Raw genomic sequence first — 22,913 nt, 5'->3', positions numbered from 1 at the left:
GACCTAAAAAGTACCTGTAAATGAGGTTGTCAACCTAATGGAAACTACTGAAACTACGTTCCACGTTTTCTGCTATGGCTGTAAGAAAGCCTTTTATTTTCTCTCTTTTGGGCACATCAAGAAACGAAATTAACATCAGATCTTGAAATATAATGTTGTTTGTGTCCATTGCTATTTCACCAGCCTCAGGTCCATCTGTATAGAAGGACCTGTTGTCCAGAAAGTATAGTTTTTTCCAACATTCCTTTTTACTGGAATACACTTGTACAGTACACTAGGAGTGTATGTATGCATGCATGCATGCATGCAATACAGGGTGTCCTCAAAAAATGTCATGTGGTCCCAATCTCCATCGTTCTACTACCTATCATGTCTTCATTGCAATAAAATCCCCAGGTGAAATTACAATGCCAGTATACCGATGTCTACGTATGAAATCGCACTTTGAAAACTATTTCAAAGTTTATATTCACCTGACTAAGCCTATCTCCTTTCCAGAAAAAAGGCAAAAGTCAGTTAAAGCGAAAAGCACAAAAGACTAGTCAGGTCAAGATATCTAACAAAAATCGTAATCGAGCAGCAAAACAAGGGAAGCTGAAGAAGAAACAAAATGTCAAGAACCCACAGTTGGAAAAAACGCAACATGCCAGACCTATCATTCCACTGGAGACAGTAGAAGAATTACCATTGGAGGAAGATGATGTCTCATTTTATGGAACGCCCGGACGAAACATCAGCTTCCTTTCATCTATATCCAAGGTTGATTCTGAGGGGTAGGTATGATGTTAAAGGCTGTTTTAAGGTGCATCTCGTTAGATGGTGTGAAGGTATACAGATTTTGATATGATCTAGACAACACTCTTGGCTCAGGGACATTTTGAATGAACATATATCCTTGAAGAAGCAACTTTTTCCTTGTAAGTTTGTATTTCATTCATAGCTCATCTCTCTTTTCAGCGAAACCCCTCGACAGAAGAGGAAGCGCAAGAAAGATGAAGAAATGCAGGAAGACTCTTATGAGCAGGTTCCAAGAAAACAGTTCAAGGCAGAGAAAGTCATGCAAGCACTACTGCCCATCAAGAGTAAAAAAGGGATTATTCAAAGGATGGTGGAGTGTGACGAGCCAAAAGGTACATGACAATAGACTTAATTACTGCCATCAGACACACACAAATTTACAGTAGTTTATGGCATGGGTTTCACAACACTTTTTTGTCGGTTTGTCCCGACTACAACTGTAAAAAAGGCACCCTTTGTTGCATTTCAATCTTTATGCTTCAGAAATAGATGAAGGGATTGAGGACATGGAAACAGAAGAAGTGGAAGAACAAGTGGAACCCCTTCCTGAGCTCAGCACCGTGGAACTTTACGCTCTACGCCAGAACAAGTTGAAAGAAAGGAAGGATAGGATTGCTCGCTTGGGCAGTGCTATCATGGAGAATCCGGAGGAAAATGTAGGCACAGTTTACAAGTTACTGCATTCAAAAAATTGTTGCATTTACAACTGACACAATTGCCAGATGAAAGGCTTATCATTGTTTGTTTATGTCGTAGGTGACCAAGTTGCGTGAGTTGCGTGGTTTGATGGACGAACCTGATTCCGATATCTTCATCACCATCAGGAAGTACGCAATGATCTCTCTCATGGAGATCTTCAAGGATATACTGCCTGACTACAGAATACGTGTGCAGACAGAGAAAGAGAAAGAACAGAAGGTCAGCCATTTTGTGTGTTCACTTCTTATTCAGAAAATATGAAATTCATCCATACAGTTTACAGCGTCAATGAGGAACCTCATCTCTTTGCTCCTATAACTCCCCTTGCATTTCTACACCCACTCCAAGTGACTAACAATCTTGTTTACATCTTCAGCAAAAGAAAGAGACTGCAGCTCTGAGAGATTTCGAGCAGACGCTGGTGAGGAATTATCAACTTTATCTCCAGTTCCTTGAGCGAATGATAGAAGGTGAGTTTGCTGTTCATCGGATAATGCACTCTTGCAAGCTGACAAATAACATGCCAAAAAAGAACTAGTATGCTTTTAGTTAATGGGTGGACCTCCTAAGGGGAATTATGCTACGTAGGTATACCGTCCTGTATCTATTGCCTATACAATGTTTTTTCCATCATTTTCAGGCAATAAGAAAGTAAAAAAGAAGAAGAAGAAATACGAGGAGGTGAAGAAAACGTGCAAGGAGTTCATCCCTGAGGCAGCAGAGAAGGTACAGACAGGCTTTGACCAGAGGATTCTCAGTCTTCAACATACTCAATAAAAGCCCTATGGCAGAAGCACTGTGACTGATGGTCTGCATAGTGTAATGCCCTACCTGCCATTAAGTAGCAGCAGTCTTCATGTGACCTCAACACCATAGTTTGCTGTAACTCTTTTGAGGCATTGCTTCATTTTGATTAACATTATTTTCAAATTCTAACATTGCAGAGTCTCAGAGACATCTCCATCCAGTGCATGTGTTCTTTGCTCGCCTCTCACCCAGAGTTCAACTTCCGGTCCAATATGATTGCTACACTTGTACCTTTTATGAATAATGAAACTCCAGAGGTAAGTTGTGGGAGCTGTCAAGTGCTTACCAGTAGGAATATTATATACAAAATCATGTCAGACTTGGTTTTCCAGCCATGAGTGCTTACACTTGTTATGGTTGTGATGACTATCTGCTCATGATTGTGACTGGGACAAGTGCAGCTCATTGAAAGGAAAGGTCTCATATCCATCATATGTTGATCGTTTCTATCACTTTTTAGTTGATGTTTAATAAATGGTTGTTTCTTTCAGATCGCTGATCAGGTTTGCGACTGCTTCAAGGAAGTGCTGAAGGCAGACAAGATGGGGGAGATATCGTTAGAGATGGTGAGATTGGCCAGCAAGTACATCAAGTCGAAGAGCCACCAGGTGAAACCAAAGGTAAGAAGGGGTGAGTGGGGAGGAGGTGTGGGGTTGGGCATCTTGACCAGTCACGGGCTCGATGAAGAAAGACATTGGCCTGAAGGAACTTCCCTTCATAATCAGCTTGATAATGGGGACAAAAAACTGTCCAGAGAACAGCTGATCAATAGATTGGGAGTGACGATCTGGCGTTTACAAACATCTTCAATCAATAATTCCGCTGCAGGTTCTCAATGTGTTTCTCTCTCTGAGAATCAAAGAGGTAGACTTCGAGCACACTAAGACAGAAAACAAGGCTGCAAAGCATGAGAGGCTGAGGAAGATGTCTAAGCGGGAACGCAAGCGCAATAAGAAGATGGTAGAAGTGAATAAGGAGCTGCAGGAGGCTGCTGTATCTGAGGATAAAAACAAGAGAATCAGATTGGTAAGTTGTACTTACCTCCAAAATAATACATCTAAATCTACTTCAGCTAAACAAGGACAATGTTTGGTTGAAAAAGGGACCTGGGGCAGTAAGTCTGATACTGACACTAGTAAGCCAGAACAAACCTGTGTTCACTGCAGAGACCAAGATTTGGTTTCTGATTTGGTATCAAATGTTAAAATTGCTTTGAAGAGCCATAGATTGTCTATTCCTAATCTCATTGAATACTCAATATTAACTGGAGCCTAGTTTGATTTATGTTATTTTTCTCTGTCATTCCAGCACACACAGATATTGGAAGCAATATTTGTGATCTACTTCAGGATATTGAAGAAGGGAACCCATTCAGTTTTGTTATCAACAGTTTTGGAGGGACTTGCAAAGTAAGCTTAATCGAAATTGACAAAATGGTTAACTATCAGTTTTCAATGTAATAAAAACACCTATTGTTTCAACATGTTCAAATGGATTATGGTCCTCTTTTCAGGTTTGCTCATCTGATCAACATAGAGTTCTTTGGAGATCTGTTTGCTGTGATATCCGACCTGTTAGAGTCTGGGGTAAGGTTCTCAAAATTTGTAAAAAATGATGATAGGGTCACTCTTGTTTGCTTTAATTGTTACATGTACATGTACATGTACATGTCTGGCTTCGCTCTGGCAACTGGAAATGGAGACTTCTTCTGTGTCGAATGTTTGACTCAGTTTTGATTCCTTTGTTGGAATATTGATCGCAACCACCCTTGACGTCAAAAGTCAGATGCATTTTTCGATGTTATGTATATTTCAGAACTTGACATTTCGAGAATGCCTCAATTGTGTGAAGACAGCTTTCACCATATTGACGGGACAGGGTTCTGCCCTCAACATTGACCCAATCAAGTTCTACACCAACTTCTATAGCAATCTGCTGAAATTGCACTTAGGTATGTGGATTTGATTTGGTCTTTCTCATGATGCTACTGTCAACAGTGTACCCTGAAATTACTAAATCTGTCAACGGCATTCCCAATAGATGTGAGGTGCATGGCACGGACACAGAACTGCATGGTCAAGCAATATCCATACTGGTACAGTAGATCATCAGACTGGCTTATACAAAATAATGTGTCTATAGGCAGAATGGTCAATTTGATGTTTTTTCCCAAGGTTTTAGATGTTACTTGCCCCTGTGCAACAATAGTTATACACCTTACACCCAAGCAATGATGAAGATTTAGACTTGTTCGACATGGATACCTTGATGTTACTAATCCATTATACTGTATGATCTGGTTTTCAGGAAGAACCAGTGAAGATTGCCTGCTTGTGTTGGAGTGTATAGAGATGATGTTCAACAAGCGAAGAAAACAGGTATAAGCTTGATCAGTCTCGTACATGCATGATAAAATGGTCGTGGTTTTCTGTCACTTAAATGTGTCCATTGCACATCGCAAAATAAAGATCGGTTTGACAATGAATGGTACAGTGACACTAGATTTGATGAAGGATTTATGAATCCTTAAGCACTACTTTCATCATGACAGATCATAACCTTTTGCTGTTGAAGAGACTCAGAGACAAGACGTGCTGTATTATGGATATTCAGTTGTAAGGAATGTTTTATTTTACAGGTCAATCAGCAGAGGGCGTTGGCTTTCATCAAGCGACTGGCGACCTTAGCACTTCAGCAGGAACCTCATTCATCAATTGGCCTGATGGCATCAATGCGGTTGTGCATCCATGTAAGTTGTTGACTTGTTGTGAAGTGACATGCATACAAAGTACAAAGACCTCATCACAAGAGCTACATGTAGCCCAAGGATTGAGTAACTTCCCTCAGCTACAGAGATATCAGTTGTATATGGTGTGGATGAGGCTACATGTGCTGGATAGAAATCACATTGATATACACTTCAACCTATTATTAGGGCAGGCACAGAACTTCATGTTGATTTAACCTTGACCATCTACAGTGTATGGATTTTCAACAACATGTAGAAGAAATTCACTTACTGATACCCTGATGAAATGTCATAATTTTCAGGCATTTCCACGCAGTGACTTGTTGTTTGACAATGAGGGCCACAGCAGTGGCATCTATCTGCCAGAACTTGAAGATCCTGAGCACTGTAATGCAGAGAATACACAACTCTGGGAACTTCATTTGTTTAGGGTAAGTACAAGAAGATGTTTGCTTCTGTTCGTGCGTGTTTGTTTACAACCATGAGAAGACAGTACCTTGGGTTTGATGTCATAAAGCTATAGTCTAAGTGCCGTGAGAGTTCCAAAGATTTAGGTTGAATGCTGGCTACACTGTGTTGGATCCTGCCTAAGCTCAAGCACTTAGGTTGTACATCAGTCACAGAGTTTTTAATCTACTTCAGAGGCATCCTTCAAAATTGAGACTGTCGTTGTGATGCCACACATCAGAAAGACAAACATTAAGTTTAAATCGAAAGAAAAAGTTCCGCTCAATTTTAAATCTAATATATTTCACTTTATATTTAGAAACATTACCACCCCATAGTGCGCATCTATTCTGAACATCTGTGCAAGGGTGCCCCGCTCTCTGGTGATGGACAGCTTCAACCAGGATTTAAAAGGTAAGTTTGAGAAATAATTACACATTTCAAACATCAATTTGGACCCAATTGTAATACATGTACTCCTGGAAGAATGATTCCTCCAGACAAGAGGCAGCTCTGTAGAGGTTCTTTTTCTAAAATGCCCCAGCCTTGTTTGGCGGAGAGGGAGCATGCAAGGAGATGTGACAACAGATGTGTTTACTTTGAATTCTGTGTTATATCTTTCAGGCCAGTTTCTGAACTCTTCGCAGAGTACAAGCCTTCAGGGAAGCTCTTTTATCCTCCAGTACTTAAGTCTAACAAGAAAGTAAAACAGGTAAATTGAATAGACTGTTTAATTGAACTTCAAGTTGGAGTTGGCCAGAATTCCAATTGATGTCCAAAACCCTACAGGGGTCTTCTATCGTTGACCGATAAATATACTTTACTTACGGACTCAATCTAATTTGTAAAACATGAGCTATCTAAGAGAGTGTCTTTACAGATCCATTCTGAGTATCTCTTCTTCAAAGATTGATGCATTAAAACTTGTTTTATTCTTGATATTTCAGCGCAATTTGACAAGTCGCCTCAAAGACAAAGTATTTGATTTGGCAGAGGATAGTTTGAACGTCAACAGCGATCCAAATGGAATAAACTTTTATCAAGATTATATGAGAACATTTTTCATGAATTCTTCTGAAGGTGATGAAAGAAATGGTCATGTTCAGTAATAGGACCCTTTTCGAATGGCCCAGTGACCAGTACCTTGGCATGGCCGGGATGATCTTGTATTGTATGGCTCCATGGTGCTCTGTAGCCAATCAGTATGTCTTTGATTAAATGTAGTCTTGAAATGCTACATCCAGCCCTTCGAGGTACATGTAGTGTACAATATTGAAGACAATAAATATACATGTATTCTTGATGAAACTGTCCGTCTCGTGTCCTACTTCATGTAAAGGGATGCACACGTATTCAAACATTTTGTACGTTGTACAAACTGAAAATGAGCGATGGCCATTGGGTGTAGTTTATCAATGAATATGAGGATAATCTTTCCCCAGTACACTGGGAAAATATTGTGATGTTCATTAGACAAGAAATCTAAATGGATGAGAAAATGACATCGCAGTGGACATCGAACTAGTGGCTTATCGAATCTGCTAGGGGGCGCAAGTTCTCCTTTACGCCTACTATTCAGGGCTCATGAGGAGGTTGGTTTTGAAACCAGAAAGGCCAATAACTTTTCTGTGTGGTGGCGGTCTGGTTTTCCACTCTGGTCTTACTTCAGTAATTACCATGCATAGTGTTGGAAAAAATTGGAACCCAAAAGGAACAATGAAGATGTTATTTTCATAGAAAGTATATTCAAATGAAATCATACCAGTACAAATCAGATCACATCATCAACACTTGTGACTTTCCAGACTTTTGGTGGCTGCGCTCCGAAAAGTCCAAAAATCATTTCACAAAATCCATCTGCAGAGGGGGAAGGAAGAACATGGCCACAGTCTAAGACTCCTGACTAATGATGCTGCTTGGGCAGTATATTACATTTTAAACTGGCTCTCATCTTATAGTAGTTCGACAGTGACAAACACAAATGCATAAAATCACAAATTCTGAAATGTTTCTATTTTGATTCTTCTTCTATTGGTGATTGTCCCAGATGTGATTTACTATCCTCCAAAATGGCAATATTTTTCACACTTTGTAAAAGCTCATCTGTAGCTGAAAGTTCCTTGACAGCAGCGCTGCCTAGTTCCTCATCTGGAAATTCTGCCAAATTTACTTCAGAGTCTTTGTTCAAGAAAGGGGTCCATACTCCCTGAATGCTTGGTGTGTCTGTATGCCACTTTTTTTCGAGACGACCGTCTGTTGCACCTGAATGGGTACGAAGGTATTTGATCCACTCCCCCACTTCATGATTATTGTAGTTGCGGATATGTACTTGGTGTTTCTCCCCATTCACTGAAATTGAGATTAGTGTAAAAGTTTACAAATCGAGAGACTATACAGCTCCAAGTCCAGGAAAGCATCAGACATAGGGTCAAAGTATCATTGATGGACATAGATCATTTTTTAGATGTAAAAGTGAGGTTCAGTAGCCTTTCCATGTGAAGGGTTCCTGACACCACATTGAGTTCATCTATTACAATTATATGTCCTACTGAATTGAGGTAGGCCTACTTACAATATTCTCCAACAAGGACTGGTGCACGATGTCTTCTTGGTTGGACATAGACCACCACTCCTGGATTCTTCTTGGTAAAATCTACCAAGTGGTTCTCTATGTAATCCCTACAAACAAAAATGGGCATTGGTTATGATATCGAACAAAGCACTGGTGGTAGAACCTGTGACTGTGTGAGTGTGAGAATGTGTGAGTGCGACACCGACAGTCAAAACCATCGTCCAACTGGGAAGAATGGGGACTGTCTCTACAATTATTTCCGATATATTTTCACTTATCAGCTCAGGAGCAACTTGGTGAGCGTGACAAAGTTTGCATTGATCTTCTCATTTTGACTCGGGGTGGTTGTGACTTTGTGACTTTGTCTTCACGGACATGGTTGTGACAAGCAAGACCAACTTTCTCGGAAACTCACCTCGTACCACGACTGCAAGGCCAGCTTTTACAGAATTTGATTGTCAATCTCTGTAACTGACAGACATATCTGCCAACTCCATTTTGAAGATTACTCTTCAAAATGGTTCTTGGTATCATCTGATTGGACATTTTCGAGAAAAACTGGAGAAAAGATCCCAAAAATTATAAAAATCCTTGAACCGGAAGTGATCATAAAAGTCTCCAAGCGTCGTCAATGATGATGATTACAACAGAGTCTCACTCGACCTACTGACTTAGTGAGAATTTCAACGGGTGTATGTAAACTCCACATGGCCTGGTGACCGGGAGATTGAAAATGACCTTGACACTTAAAATATTACTACTCACATGGCATAATTGTTAATATTTCATTTTTGAGAAAGTTTTCAAAGTTTTAGATCATAGATAAGGCTTAACTACCAATGTTGTGTTCAATTCTTTCATTTTTGTGTCAAAATTCGTTTATCGTGTTAAAAACTATATTCACAAATATGCGGCAAAATACATCCATCTTGGCAGGTGCTCTTCGGTCACCAAGTGTCATTTCAATTTTTCTTGCCTGGTTTATCCGATTTCTGCGATCAGAATGATCATATATTGACAATGAGTTCACGAAATATGAAAAATGGCTCTATAGACCGAAATGAGAGCGAAGATGATATGAGTAACTTAGAGGGAGGCGATTTGGGACTAGGTTTTGGTCTGAAACCTGGGGGCTTGCCTCGTTCCCCAGCCCCAGAACGACGTTTGAGTAATCATGTCTCTAGTCCCGCGTCGGTGACAAACTCAGAACCAGACCTTCATCGTGATGTTGATAGGTTCATTATTGATAGTGACAAGTCGGGATCAAAACTAGAGCGATCGTGCAGTCTCCATTGCAACGAAAGAGACAAACGTGGATTGCGATATGGTAACAACGTAAACGTGACGACAAAACGCTCTACTTTTTCCAGTCGGCGAGCAAAGACAGAGAGTGACACTGAGTCAACGATTGATACTAGATCCAGAGGCACAGAATCTGACGATGAGGATTCTGTCCTGACGGAAAACGGTGAAGATGAATTCCCCCAATTTGCGGAGGTTGCACTTGGTACGTCGATACGTCAACAGAAACAACTCTTTGAACATGATATCCATGAAATGTACAAGTCATACACCAAAGGTACAACACAGCGTCCCCGGTGTAGTACAATTAGAGGTATATTAAATTACTTAATGTAAGGAGGGTCAAGGGTGGAACCTGAAGGTGACGGTTGTACTGCATGAAAACTATGGTGTAGTGGTGTATGTTATTCAGGGTGCATATTTATGGCAAGGTTTAGGTCGCTTAGTGATCATTTAATAGATACATAAGTGATGGTGAACAGAAAAGGCAAAATTTTAAAACTTTGAATTGGTGATAGCTCTTTTATGTTTTTTGCTTCACTGGAACTGATAACGTTGGATTTTTTATTGAAACATAAATGATGTAACTTTATAGGCCTACTTGTGTCTAAGATTGCATTTTGTTTATGAAAATACACCCATCAATGTGAAATTGCCTCAAACAACATTTGAGATTTGCATTTTACTAGTATATATCTTGACTGTCATTAATTATTACTTATTTTACAGTATCAAAAAGGAGGTATCACAGTTGTTATGTTTCACGGAATGTTCTTACCAGTGCTGTGCAAATGTAGCCTACAAAACATTGTTACAAATGATTAGATTATTTTTATTTTACTTTTAAAAGGTAGTATCCATTCTCCAATGACAGCATGCTGGGGGTGTGATGATGAAATGGACATCGATGAGAAGTTGAAAAAGACAGAACTGGTAGGTCGCCCTCAGTGGAACTGTCCAGATAGTGAATTCAGTTACAAGTGGTGTACTTGTTTTTTAAAATGCATGAAGTGTCCGATTCATCATCCTCAATTGTGGATTCACAGTTGATTTACTCAGACTCTACAGCGTAGTCATGTTGCTGCTTGGTTCTACCATCTCAAGCTTTGGTAAGCACAAAAAAACGACCTACTTGTTGTGTACATGTGTGTCTCTTTTTTTAATTGCAGGAGGTCGAAATACTTAGAAATGAGTTAGAAAGGTGCCAAAAGCAGCTGGAAGCCAAATACAAGGCGATTCAGGTCCTACATAAAAAAGTGAGAATATTTCTCATTATTGATAAGTGCCTGTAGCAGTAGACTTCAGATGTATTTTGAAATCAGGGATGACAGGGCCAATAAGACTGATGTCATCACATGTGGTGAACTTTTCCCTAGGTCAGATAATGTCACAGTCCTATTGGTACAATGAGAGATAGCATCAATCTAGGCAACAGCCTGTCAGTGTCACTGCATTGACATCCTATTCACGGCGCTGAATACCAACTTCCTATTCAATAAAGGGCTGTCTTTATTTGCTTTTGCTGACCGTGACAGCTCGTCCTGACACCTCAGATTACTTCCAATTTATCCACTTTTCGCAACATGGCAGAGAGTGTGGAAAATTCTCTGCTTTCTCGTCAAAAATTATTGCATCAGTTGCCATCAATAGTGAGTATCATTTCGGTGTCAGTTCTTGACTGGAGTCTCTCATTTTTGGCTAAGATTGATGTGACCAATTTTCTGTGGTTATACTGCATCACACATGTCAGACACGGGGGATATTGGACATAATTGATATTTTTTGATAGTGTTAAAAATATCAGGATACAAATTGCTAAGTATCTACTATGGTGATACTTTAATCCTCCATCCCTCTCTCCCCTACACCTCATTACTCAGTACTTGACATTGAACATGCTTGTGGGATGATTGGTATAGCCATTGTGCAGTTAAGGATGATCTCCTAGCACTTGTGGAATGCAAATTACAATATTATGCATGTGCCTACATTGCTGTCTTGTCATATCGATACACAATGTAGTTTCATTCTAATGCCTGACACAGCTGTCACATTTGAATATGGATGATCTACTTGATTCACCTGTGTGCACATGTAGGTATGCCCATATGGTGAGAAGTCTTGCAACGTAACAGTACGCGGCTGTGTAAATATCCCCTTTCTCCACCAAATTTCTGGATAATGGTTCTGTTGTGAGATTTCCAATTTCATTCTTTACTTCATTAAATTCAAGGTGCAACCTGGACTTTTCCTTCTGAATTGTGATTTGTAATGTTTGATTTAGATTGATTGAAATCAACAGTGATCATCATTTCCATCTTTCATTCAATCAATGTGTCTTGCTGCACTAGCGACAATTCTTTATTCTGAAAATGGACATCTCGCTTATATGTAAGTGTGTGCTACTGAAGAACTTTCTGTATAAAAGACTTTTAAAGAATTTTGTTTGTGGAGAATCCCTTGGTTACAGTCTCTATAGTATAGAGTCTTATTATTCATAATTATTGGGTTCCTGAGTTGGCCTCATACCATATTGAGAGGCAACCGCTGCCCAAAAAAGCCCCAGGGACATCCTGAACATACTGGTAACCTTACAACTGCTATTTCAGGCCAAGGATGTTGGAGTGAGATGTCGTGTGGAATCAGATCTGTATTTGTGACCTAAATTTATCTAAAATAGTATCACTTTGGAATGATATTGGAATGTCTACTTACTTAAAATTTCACCATACTCCCCAAGTCACTTCAGAACACTTGCTTTCTTTTTTGCAGTCACAAGTTGCCCAGTGTGAGCATGATGTGAGTGAGCACAAGATTAGGGAGATGACCCATATTATGGAACAGGTTGGTGTTATTCTTTATACCAAATAAGGGCAGGCGAGGCCGTCTTGCCAGGGACTCTCGATTGGACTTCGAGTTTGAATTGTAACCAATTTGTTAGAGTGTTCCCCTTATAGTTATCATGATGGCCAAATACTTGTATGTTGGCAAGCTGCGTTATGGGTATAATACATTTTGAATCACCTGCCTGACCTTCACAACTACAGCACGTAATGAGGTGAGGGTGTGCCTAAAATTGAGATACACACCTCAGGCTCGATGTCATGGCAGTACATTACCTGTACCTCACTTGCAGAGACCTCCCCCTGTAAACTTTGAAAAAACATGGTAAAATTTGAAATGACTGGTTCTTCGTTCAGATTTTCATGAGCTCTATTGATCTTTTCCAGCAGGTGAGCATGCATGTTTAGTTTAATATCATGCATACAAAGCAAGTCCTGTCCACACTAAACTGGGTGATGAGGCTTCCCTTATTCTTGCTCCTGTTTACTTAGGACATTTTTCAAAGTACTCGATGGTGCTTTCCTGTCTGTGTTGCTCAGTTTTGAAGTTTTTGCTGAACAGTCGAGCTTTTTGGTTTAAATTTTTCTGTTTTCTGGCATCTTTTTAAAATTTTCCACAGCAAACCTCTCAAGACAAGAGTGACAACAGACTCCTGGAAATCATACCAGAAGCTGATGTTGAATCGTCTGAGATTCAGTCAGGGTGCATGCTGTCTGGTAGAAATGCACCTCATATTGAGGTAGGGGGAGCAGTTGCTATTATGTGTGTATGCTTCACCACCCTGCTTAGTGTAGATAGTGTAAATTGCAAGGAATGTTGCCTGATTGCTGTATGTATGTATGCCTCTGGATTTACAAGGAAATTATTAAGAAAAAAATGATATTTTCTTTAGCAAACAATAGGCCACTTTGTGATGGGACTTTACACACAATAATTTTTGTTGTCTGTCACAATCATGTGAGACGATAGACTCAGTGAATGTGGAGAAGGCATCAGGCATGAATATGACTTAAGAGTATGCATAATTTGACATGCTTGGCCTCTTAGGAAGAGCACTGCATCTACCTCTTAAGACTAGAGAAGGTCTTTTTGACCCCCTGTGCAGTTATCAAAGATATTGTGAAAATTTCATGCTAAGCTCTCAAACAGTATTTTGCTGAATTCATTTCAGGGCTAACGCATATAAGATGTATGATTCCCCATCCAGACAGGTACAAATGTACTGCACCAGATGTAGATATTAAACTGATTAGATTTTCAATGACTGAGAAGCTAATCAGCTGCTGGTACTTAATATTTCAGGAGATCAATAAATTACAATTTGAACTTGAATACAGACAAGGTACTCTCATGGAAAGCCAGCAGACTTGGGCACAGAGGTTTGACAGGTAAGAGGAAATTATCGTTGTCGGCTTGTTGTGTGGTCAGGGATAAAATGATTATCTGCTTGGGTTACATAGACAGCCTGTTCGAGGGATTCCAGGTATAAAAAACGAGATATGCTGCACGGGTATAGTGATTAATTTTCAAAAGAGAGCTGGTGTTTATAGCATACATCATTCAAGTTTTGCTTCGTGTTGATTGGTAATAGATTTTTTCTGTCGCTGGTGGTGGGAATTACAAACGGGTATCACAAGGTGTTCTCTGCTTTCTCCCACTAGGTGTTGGCCATCCAAGCCTGCTTATCACTGGTCTACGACTCTGCCCTAGGATAAGACTAGGTACTGCATTCCTTGGCATGCTTTCGAAATGCTCTTTTCATGAGAAACCTGCATTTGACTTTGTCCAATGTGGCGCGGCAAATGGTACAACATGACAGACATTATACATATATCTAAAGGTCTCATCACAATCAAATTGTGGATGTCTCAACGTGTACACTGCTAGAAAGATGCATGACTTCATATAGCGCCACCTGGAAGAATGAGAAGAGTGCAGGTTCCTCAGGTTTGTTGTGCTTTGCTGAGTTCAGCTTTTGCTCTGTTCACTCATGCTTTTGTTAATGTTCTTAATTCTTTGTTTGTTTTCTTGCACAAGAGAGGTTACAAGGATTTCTGTTAGATGTATCATAATCGTGGTCAACATGCATGCCTGTTTGTAGCTTACTTACTACATTTTAGGTTTTAAGTTGTTATGAATGGTGTCCAAGACGCATTGAGATGAGGGCCAGAAAGAGCATGTGATGAATTTGACACACTTATCTCTCAACATAAGTATAAATGCATGGCAAAGAGCACATGGCTCTGTAACTAAAACCAAATTGTATTAGTGGTTTATTCTCTTGACAGCGTTTGCCAGGAAAATGTCTCCCTCGTGCAGTTACTGGAGGATCGGACAGAAGAGCTACGGCGGATGTATGCTGAAAAAATGGGTGAGTAGATGCACTAGACGAACTCCATTCTCAAGAAACATTATTCGGATATATTTCTGGTTCATCTCATTTCATGGGCCATGATGCAGAATAGTGACTATTTGTGCCATGATGCAGAATAGTGACTATTTGCTGCTTGTGCTACAGTAGAACCTATCAAGGATACCTTTCTGTCTGACAAATGCTTTCCGTGAGAGAGAGGTTGCCAACCTGTAATTTCATGAATTGTTGTCAATCTTTTTCCAGGTCTTGCCCGAGAAAGAGATGAATTGCTTGCCCTCCTCGACGTGAAGGAACGGTTAAAATATGAACAGAACAGACAGAGCACACCCAGTGATGATGCATACGGCCGGTTCTCATCGAATGAGGTGAGAAATTGTTTATTTATAGTATACCGGTAGGTCATGAACTTCTCTCGTTGACTCTAAATGTATGTACTAAATCCCTGCGTTCTGTTTCAGCTGGCAGTGCTTGGTGCCTGTAATTGCCGAGGGTCAAATCCAGACCCATGCGGTTGTGCATATGCAGCCGCTAACCTCAGGAAAGAAAATATCAAACTGAGAGAAGAGGTAAGTTTATTCATGGAGGTATAAATATTTATTTATAGCTCCATGGTTTATTGAAGTTTAGTACTTGCTTTCACAGAAATTTTGTTCAAGACAGTACAAAATCTTCAAAATTAAATCGAAGACTGATTCAGTGATCCTGGATGATGCTGAGGTAGCATTTGCAGTGATATGCGTACAGTCAAGAATGAATAAAGATCAGTCTTTATAGCTTCTTAATAAATAGCACCAAAGAGTGAATACAGGATGATACTGTACATGTGTATTCAATTACGTCATTCAGATTACGTTTTTGTTGACAGATTGAATTGCATAAAAAGCGACGGGAGGAGGCATACAGCACCGTCGATGCCTACAGGATGGCATTTGAAGAGCAGCTGTTTAAAAACAAAGCAATGACCATGAAGATGGCTGATCTGTCGTTACCGAGCCCGAATAAAAAGAAGAAAGCTCTTGGAGCATTGAAATGGTTGGTGAAGCAGTTGAATGATGGTGAGTACTCTAATTGCACGTCAACTTTGTTCTTCGGGTGTTGTGGCAATTACGATGCTACTTTAGGGGTCTTGATATCTACATTGGTCAAATATTAGTCCAAGATGCAACTGATCTGATTTCATTTATCAATTCATGTCACAGTGTTAACCAGATTTTTGCTTACATTGTTTTCTCCCACAAGACAGTATGGATATTGTTAAATTTGTGTTTGTGTTTGAAATAGCTGTATTTGGTTGGCACTGTGCCACTGGATGATCTGGTTACCTTGTAGTTTCAGTGGCCTTTGAAATTCCATCTCCCGTTAGTTATATGCTTATGTCTATCAGTGGTAAGCCAAGAAAATTGTTCCTTCAAAGTTGTTTTTGGGTACAGTTGCTCAGTTTTGTTGGTGAAATTGATTGGTCTTGTTCGTTGAGTGGTTTCAAAGAAATTTCATTTTGTGTGGAATTGTGAAGTGAGTTTCCTGCTTTGATTAAGTTTCAAGTTTGGGCTGCAGCTTATGATGTCTTGGTGTGTCTTTTGACCAGGAAAGTGGGACTGCTGTATATCACATTGTTTTTTTTAGAGGTTGATTATCATCAACCTTTGTTGGAGACGCCATTGGTCTCGGGTGGGGTCAATATTGCAAATTCAGTGACTAGACCAAGGGAGATGCCGCAGCAAACAAGCGTATATTTAATCAAACTCTTCATCCTCAGATGAGCCCCCTCCGCGACAAAGACAAAATGCCAAAAACCATGATGATGAGGATGCAAAAGAGATGTTGACTAATTCAAATGATACAAGCCCCTCAGATAATGAACGAATCTACAGTGATATCTCAGGGTGTCAGAGTGAAAAGGAAATCATACAAGTTTTATTAGAAAAGGTTAGAATGCGCTGTGTTTGCTTTGAAAAATGTTCTGTGTGTCGTTCATTGTCTGATCATATGAAAGGTAGAAGAGGAAAGCTGGACGTTTGAGGCACAAGTCTCTAGGCTGACACGTGCTGCAGGTTTCCATACATTTGGTTGCTACCTCTTGGTTCTCTCATAGTTGGTTGATTCACTATTGGGGTCTTCCTTGATGACATGACTTGTTGCATCTCAAACATGCATTCTATGCATTAGGCATGACTGATCAACTTGGCCATACGTCATCAACAAAACAGTTTTACGGTGGGATTTTTACAAGAGACTTCATCTTGCTGATGAAATGATGTCCTTGCAGTCCTTGCATAAATTAGTTTTTCATAATCTTCTTGTATGCAGTCTTTGTATCTTTTCTCACGGTGTGGTTTGTCCTTCTTTCAGTTGAGTGACAAATCAGAAGTACTTGCCCAACAGAAAATAGCAGCACGGATGCTCGCATCACGAACGAAGGAATTAGAGCAGAAACTGTTACTGCAAGAGGACGGAAAGCCAATAGAATGATAGAGACTAGCAAAGGACAATAGACAGAGACCATTGATTAATTAAAATCATCGAAAATGTGTTCTTCAAAAAATAGAAGTGTGATGACAGAGTGAGAGATTAGGGAGGTTAAGGGACCTACCAGAACGAGACTGACTAGAACTGAAAGTGGTGCCAGTCGTATGAGAATATCCAATATCTGTCCATGAAATATGAAAACCTGCCGATACAAAGTTTTGTATTTTCGAGATGCAAAGTTATTTTTTCCCAAATACATATATGCCGCTGATGTTATAAATAGGCGTCTTCTGTACAGTTTCTGCTGCTGTTGTTTTCTAGATGCATTTCGGAGATTTGTTGTTGATGCATTTTGGAGATATCATTTGTAAATAGAATTTTCATCATTCACTGCTAGTCTTTTTTCCTCTGATGATATTTTATGACCTGTCTGTTGTTTTTGCTTTAGTGACAAATTTATGAACACTTTATGTGCATGTTAAATCCTGGTGTCTACATGTGGAGATAAACTAATCCATAAAAACTTAGGTCTTTTGTAAGTTGTTTTAAGCTGTGGAAATAAGAAAATGCGTTATTGGTAGGTTTTTACATGGATTGGGACATACATGTAGTTGAAATTTGGGGATTTTGTACAATTTTACTGTTATTTTCAATTCTAAAATGTTATTTCATGTTGAGACCACCTTTCTTGTTGGTTGGGCGTGTTCTTCTCATGGAATGATGCCATAATTATTTCTGCTTAACCTGGTACGTTTTGCTGTCTCCTTGAAAATACCTTTGGTTGCGCATCCTCTTGTGCTGGCAAATAAAATCATAATGTCATGTGCCATGTCATGTTTTGCCCTAGTGAGACAAAGGGGAATGACTTTCCTTCAAGAATGATGGTGATTGTTGTTTGCTAGACTTGTAAGGTGGAAAATGTACAGTATTCATTTGAAACATGAACATTTTGTAAAATTACCATGTGTATTTATGGATGTAATATATTATACAACAAGAATGTTTAAAACTGTTTTTGGTGTTTTTGTTCTCATATCATCCATCAGCATGACAACATACGAGCAAGACATTTATGCCAATCTAACCCCCTCCCCTGCTCCTGCCTCCCATAGTCTCCCTTTACTGTTTAAAGCTGCAGCCATCCTGAACCTTATGGCCTTATAGGCCTACTCCCTTTAAACCCAGCTCGGGGTTTGATATAAGCGGACAACCTTGGTGGTCAAGATGCTACAGGTCCCGAGAAGCAATAAACAATCAAAGATATTTGTGAAGGACTCTATGATTTGAGGGACTATCTTTCACTTTACACCACCCATGGCCGTGGTCATCCCCATCTATTAATAGAATTCAGCCCAGTGACGTATATCCGACAAATCCCATAACGAGACCGTACCACAGAATGATCAGCCAACAAGCAACCGACGTACAGCTCGACTTGTAAACTTTAATGTGAGTTAATTGTAATCTTACTCTCTACATACCAAAGTGATTTATCTAGGAATACAGTTGAACTTCACTGAAAATCAATGGTATGTTGATGAGTTCAATGAATCCTTTGATGTTCTTGATTTTCTTGGCGAACTGGCGTCCGACAATGACCCGTTGACGTTTACCTGCAATGCTGCATGTGCATTGCCATGAAACAGTTATCTATTTTCGGACGAGACTCGGTCTCGCAAGTCTCTGGCCGTGAAGTAGATAGGTCTGCTTGCCTCGTGGCTTCTTCTCGTTGTCCGCAAAAAAGAAAATTCCGAATGTATAATATCATGATTGGGATTGGTCTCACTCTCAGGTCCTGTGATCGGAGTGTGGTGATGAGGGGGGGGGGGGGGTTGTTGTGTCCTCCAGTGGCTTCCTTCCTTCCAAATTGCTTCATATTCTTCAGTATAACATTGATACGAATGAATTTAGTAATAATGGGATATACGTCTCAGTATACTAGGGGTAAAGAATATGCTGCGATATACTGCAGTATAACAAACTTAGCCTTAAACTCGCCATTGCTTGTGCATTTGTGTAGGGGAGGCAAATTTACGGTGACACTATTCCCCAACAGAAAATGCAACCTGTTTATGATGAAAAAATTTGCTGATATGACTAAGTCAAGAGGTCAGTTATCTTATAGAAAACTTTGCTAATGGCGTTAATAGTTCCACTTCGCTGAGAATATAATCAAGAGGGTTCATGCTTGCCCAACACAACCCATATGTGCCTTGCAGGTCATTTTCAAAAGTCTTGAGATGCCCCCTGACATTTCTGTAATCTCACTGTGACTTGAGTGAGAATCACATTATCGCTGGTACCAGCCTGATGGACCTACATGTAGTATATCTTGATATTGATTTGCCATGTGGCATGTGGACTAAATTTGGTCAGGATCTCGGTCAAATACCAAAGTGCTATGAAATTTGAAACATTGGTGCATCATTCTATTGTAAAGTAAGGAAGGATAGAATTATGGTTTTGTTGCGACATGTTCTGGATATACATGTAGATGTCTTGGATTTAAAAGGTCTCCTCTCCTAAGAACTGGATATGGCAGATAAATGTGAACTAGGTGATTTTTAAAAGTCTTACCGGTCAAATCTCGAATTCTGACAATGTCCAGCTTTGTAACCAAGATCAGCGGTAGTCTACACTGTACTGCTGCCAACAGACCTTATTCAAACCTCTGAGCTCTTTCTTTTACATGGAGTTTTCCCATAGATTGTACTACCAGCTGTAGTGACTATCATTGTACCCCCTTACCTTACAAAACAAGTGGTGCCCATTGCTGCAGATGGTATTTGGCTCTCACATGCCTGTGTGTGTATTATGGGTGGAAACTCTCTTAAATTAAAAACTTCTTTTCATGCAGCTTTGATAACGAAGAGCTCCATGCCAAAGATGCCTACGAGGAACTATGTCGGCTCATCTGGGGCCAAGTACCATAAGATGACAAAGTCTTCTGATGATGGCTTTGTGGACTTACAGGTAAGTGTTGGAAGGAACCTTATTGGCCTACATCATGTATGCCCAGTACAATGAGTAGGCCTGCAGGAAAGAAGTGATGAATTCTCAGATGTCAAAGGAATCTGGGGCAGTTGCCCAGCTGTTTCAACTTTCAGCACAAATGACAGGATGTCAATGATAATAAAGATTTTTTCCTGCAGCACTGCCAGCAGTCGTGGAGCAATCAATATGAACTTAGTTTTTCATTGTCTTGCTGTAACTGGCTGCGAATGCTATGTAAGACCAATGACGATAATGTTTTTGATTGTATCACTTGACCATTTCGACCCCAAGACTTTGGCATCACTTAAACTCTAATGGAATAGGCCCTATCAGTGTGACAAACTTCAGGGAGCCTGGATGATTTGGGAGTGGGAATTTGTACTTTTGGGTAGCTTCATATAGGATCACCTCTGAAGAATGTACCATGTCTAATTCACCATTTTCTTACAGTTTCAGAGGCCTCCTCCTAAAGTGCCCTATAAAGCCATCCTCCTGGCAACAGTCCTCTTCTCACTCGGTTCTCTCCTGATTATACTGGGAGCACTTCTTCTCTCTGGAGTCATTGATGCAAAGGTAAGCTTGTAATGAGATTGGCTCAAGTTTTATGTCATGCATGTAGTTGCATGTATTTGATTATTACCTCATTTATTCATAGAAAGCTTACACTGATTAGCAAGTTTCATTCAAAAAAATGCTTGGCAGAAAAAGATCTGCTGTTTGTCATTTTCTTTGCCCTTGGATGTACAACCAAGGCAGACATCAGTATAACTATATTTGTGTCACCTTCCCTGTCAGTCAGAGACAGGTGACTTACATTTGTACTGATTATTAATCCTCTTCTCCCATTCAATTTCAGTATGCAGACAGAACGTGGCCTGTTTTAATCCTTGGTCTTCTCATGTTCATTCCTGGTGTCTATCATGTACGCATCGCTTATTACGCATTCAAAGGATACTCTGGGTACTCATTTGAGGACATTCCTGAGTTTGACTGAAGCAGACATTTCAATTAAATCAAGTATGAGTGGGGATTTTGTCACATAACAAACATCATACCCAATACAAGTTTGCTATGTAGCCCTTTTTCTCAGTGCAGCTTGTCTCTGGCAATATCAGGGGATTACTAATTTGAGAACTCTACCAAATTATATGCAGTCTTCTCACCCCTGTGTGAGTTGAGTATCTGTCAGGCTTATGGCCATTCTGTCAGGGAGTGGATCAAATCAGAATGTATGCCAAACAGACAGCAGTTCATTCCAGTGCAATATTACTTGTCATTTAGTGTAGTTGTTGTTAAGTCTACAGTGTACAAATGTATATAATTTATCATAAAAAATGTTGAAAAATTAGATTCATAACACACAAGTGAATGAGTTTGGTAAAAATTTTGAAATGGGTATCAAGAATAACCTGTGTATGTATTGTTTCCAATATTTCTTCTCCTTGAAGACAGTAATGTACAAAATGACTCAATTATCTTTCTCCATTATTGTCAATGAAAATACCAATGTCACCATCTCTAAAGTCTTTTCAATCGTGTTTGGTATTCTATCAGCTGAGAATCAAGAGCTGAAACTATCTATTTAAGTTTGATATTGTACTATGCATCTGTGTGTGAGTCATCTCTGATTAAGTGTTTGAATGTATGTTTCATCTGTATATAATATTCACTACATTCTATTTATATTTTGTACATAAAATGTATATCTGATAAAGCTCTCATTATGAATGAATAAAAGATTTGAAATTGACATGCTTTCTTGGATTTTCGTCCTTGGATATTCCAGGAAAATAACTTTCAGATTACCTATTAAGGTGCTCAATTCCAAGTGGCACTAGGCTGTGCATGGCTTCACTGCATCTCTGCAGAGTCCTATTGACTACTGGTCATCCCTTAATTTCTTGGTGTGTATGTGGGCAAGGTCACATCTAGGCATACACCTTTAACAACCATCCACCCGTTCATCACTCTAAAGTGTCTGCTGGGCAATGTCACATCCAGGCAGACACCTTTCACAACCAGTCATCCCTTGCTCACTCCACAGTGTCTCCACCGGACAATCAGGCAGACACCTTTAACAGCAGTCATCCCTTCATCACTCTGCAGTATCTGCTGGACAATCAGGCAGACTTCTTTAACAGCAGTCATCCCTTCCTCACTCTACTGTGTCTGCTGGACAATCAGGCAGACACCTTTAACAGCAGTCATCCCTTCATCACTCTGCAGTGTCTGCTGGACAATCAGGCAGACACCTTTAACAGCAGTCATCCCTTCCTCACTCTACTGTGTCTGCTGGACAATCAGGCAGACACCTTTAACAGCAGTCATCCCTTCATCACTCTGCAGTATCTGCTGGACAATCAGGCATACACCTTTAACAGCAGTCATCCCTTCCTCACTCTACAGTGTCTGCTGGACAATGTCACATCCAGGCCGCCACCTTTCACTACCAGTCCTCCCTTGCTCACTCCACAGTGTCTCCGCCGGACAATCAGGCAGACACCTTTAACAGCAGTCATCCCTTCCTCACTCTGCAGTGTCTCTGCTGGACAATGTCACATCCAGGCCGCCACCTTTCACTACCAGTCATCCCTTGCTCACTCCACAGTGTCTCTGCCTGGCAATCAGGCAGACACCTTTAACAGCAGTCATCCCTCGCTCACTCCACAGTGTCTCTGCGTGGAAATGAGGCAGACACCTTTAACAGCAGTCATCCCTTCACCACTCTGCAGTGTCTCTGCTGGACAATGTCACATCCAGGCCGCCACCTTTCACTACCAGTCATCCCTCGCTCACTCCACAGTGTCTCTGCCTGGCAATCAGGCAGACACCTTTAACAGCAGTCATCCCTTCATCACTCT

The 22,913-nt window shown here is 40.1% G+C and overlaps 4 protein-coding genes across 11 annotated transcripts; 3 read left to right on the top strand and 1 right to left on the bottom strand.

Annotated features, from left to right (window-relative positions):
* The first annotated feature begins 53 nt into the window (after positions 1 to 53).
* Positions 54 to 6,859, top strand: LOC135489229 (nucleolar complex protein 3 homolog). The gene is made up of 19 exons (XM_064774486.1): positions 54 to 80; positions 499 to 773; positions 958 to 1,130; positions 1,282 to 1,454; positions 1,555 to 1,716; positions 1,874 to 1,967; positions 2,138 to 2,223; positions 2,442 to 2,561; positions 2,796 to 2,924; positions 3,133 to 3,330; positions 3,613 to 3,713; positions 3,818 to 3,890; positions 4,120 to 4,255; positions 4,612 to 4,682; positions 4,943 to 5,053; positions 5,356 to 5,484; positions 5,820 to 5,914; positions 6,125 to 6,212; positions 6,448 to 6,859. The coding sequence occupies exons 1-19, from the start codon at positions 75 to 77 to the stop codon at positions 6,607 to 6,609; spliced, it is 2,382 nt and encodes a 793-aa protein (XP_064630556.1). The 5' UTR covers positions 54 to 74; the 3' UTR covers positions 6,610 to 6,859.
* A 383-nt stretch (positions 6,860 to 7,242) lies between these two features.
* LOC135489396 (large ribosomal subunit protein mL43-like) lies at positions 7,243 to 8,753 on the bottom strand. The gene is made up of 3 exons (XM_064774739.1): positions 8,488 to 8,753; positions 8,073 to 8,179; positions 7,243 to 7,849 (listed from the first exon to the last, which is right to left on the bottom strand). The coding sequence occupies exons 1-3, from the start codon at positions 8,616 to 8,618 to the stop codon at positions 7,512 to 7,514; spliced, it is 576 nt and encodes a 191-aa protein (XP_064630809.1). The 5' UTR covers positions 8,619 to 8,753; the 3' UTR covers positions 7,243 to 7,511.
* A 259-nt stretch (positions 8,754 to 9,012) lies between these two features.
* On the top strand, positions 9,013 to 18,061 carry LOC135489266 (coiled-coil domain-containing protein 125-like). 5 transcript variants are annotated; one of them, XM_064774537.1, is made up of 12 exons: positions 9,013 to 9,579; positions 10,225 to 10,307; positions 10,544 to 10,630; positions 12,147 to 12,218; positions 12,838 to 12,957; positions 13,521 to 13,606; positions 14,507 to 14,589; positions 14,836 to 14,957; positions 15,051 to 15,158; positions 15,458 to 15,647; positions 16,349 to 16,518; positions 16,942 to 18,061. In XM_064774537.1, the coding sequence occupies exons 1-12, from the start codon at positions 9,093 to 9,095 to the stop codon at positions 17,059 to 17,061; spliced, it is 1,728 nt and encodes a 575-aa protein (XP_064630607.1). In that variant the 5' UTR covers positions 9,013 to 9,092; the 3' UTR covers positions 17,062 to 18,061. The 5 variants fall into 5 exon arrangements, with proteins under 5 accessions (XP_064630607.1, XP_064630605.1, XP_064630604.1 ...); XM_064774535.1 differs by having other exon boundaries at positions 9,013 to 9,651; XM_064774534.1 differs by having other exon boundaries at positions 9,013 to 9,687.
* Positions 18,062 to 18,440: 379 nt separating this feature from the next.
* Positions 18,441 to 21,802, top strand: LOC135489322 (transmembrane protein 230-like). 4 transcript variants are annotated; one of them, XM_064774628.1, is made up of 4 exons: positions 18,441 to 18,507; positions 19,916 to 20,031; positions 20,503 to 20,625; positions 20,909 to 21,802. In XM_064774628.1, exons 2-4 carry the CDS (start codon positions 19,936 to 19,938, stop codon positions 21,044 to 21,046), a joined length of 357 nt encoding a protein of 118 aa, XP_064630698.1. In that variant the 5' UTR covers positions 18,441 to 18,507; positions 19,916 to 19,935; the 3' UTR covers positions 21,047 to 21,802. The 4 variants fall into 4 exon arrangements, with proteins under 4 accessions (XP_064630698.1, XP_064630700.1, XP_064630701.1 ...); XM_064774630.1 differs by having other exon boundaries at positions 18,502 to 18,587; XM_064774631.1 differs by lacking the exon at positions 18,441 to 18,507 and adding an exon at positions 19,351 to 19,497.
* Positions 21,803 to 22,913: the final 1,111 nt, after the last annotated feature.

This window comes from Lineus longissimus, chromosome 6 (assembly GCF_910592395.1).
Source record: "Lineus longissimus chromosome 6, tnLinLong1.2, whole genome shotgun sequence".
Taxonomy (NCBI): domain Eukaryota; kingdom Metazoa; phylum Nemertea; class Pilidiophora; order Heteronemertea; family Lineidae; genus Lineus; species Lineus longissimus.
The sequence above is the reverse complement of the archived record's forward strand: the minus strand, read 5'-3'. Positions and strand labels throughout refer to the sequence as shown.

Coding starts and splice junctions, on each gene's coding strand:
- LOC135489229 (XM_064774486.1), top strand. Junction 1,717..1,873: donor AGAAAGAGAAAGAACAGAAG/GTCAGCCATTTT, acceptor TTACATCTTCAG/CAAAAGAAAGAGACTGCAGC. Junction 4,683..4,942: donor TCAACAAGCGAAGAAAACAG/GTATAAGCTTGA, acceptor TTTATTTTACAG/GTCAATCAGCAGAGGGCGTT.
- LOC135489396 (XM_064774739.1), bottom strand. CDS start 8,618: ATGTCCAATCAGATGATACCAAGAACCATTTTGAAGAGTAATCTTCAA. Junction 8,180..8,487: donor CCTTGCAGTCGTGGTACGAG/GTGAGTTTCCGA, acceptor TTTTGTTTGTAG/GGATTACATAGAGAACCACT. Junction 7,850..8,072: donor AGTCCTTGTTGGAGAATATT/GTAAGTAGGCCT, acceptor TCTCAATTTCAG/TGAATGGGGAGAAACACCAA.
- LOC135489266 (XM_064774534.1), top strand. CDS start 9,093: ATGAGTTCACGAAATATGAAAAATGGCTCTATAGACCGAAATGAGAGC. Junction 12,958..13,520: donor GAAATGCACCTCATATTGAG/GTAGGGGGAGCA, acceptor TTAATATTTCAG/GAGATCAATAAATTACAATT. Junction 15,648..16,348: donor GGTGAAGCAGTTGAATGATG/GTGAGTACTCTA, acceptor CTTCATCCTCAG/ATGAGCCCCCTCCGCGACAA.
- LOC135489322 (XM_064774627.1), top strand. CDS start 19,594: ATGGCAGATAAATGTGAACTAG. Junction 19,616..19,915: donor GGCAGATAAATGTGAACTAG/GTGATTTTTAAA, acceptor CTTTTCATGCAG/CTTTGATAACGAAGAGCTCC. Junction 20,626..20,908: donor CTGGAGTCATTGATGCAAAG/GTAAGCTTGTAA, acceptor ATTCAATTTCAG/TATGCAGACAGAACGTGGCC.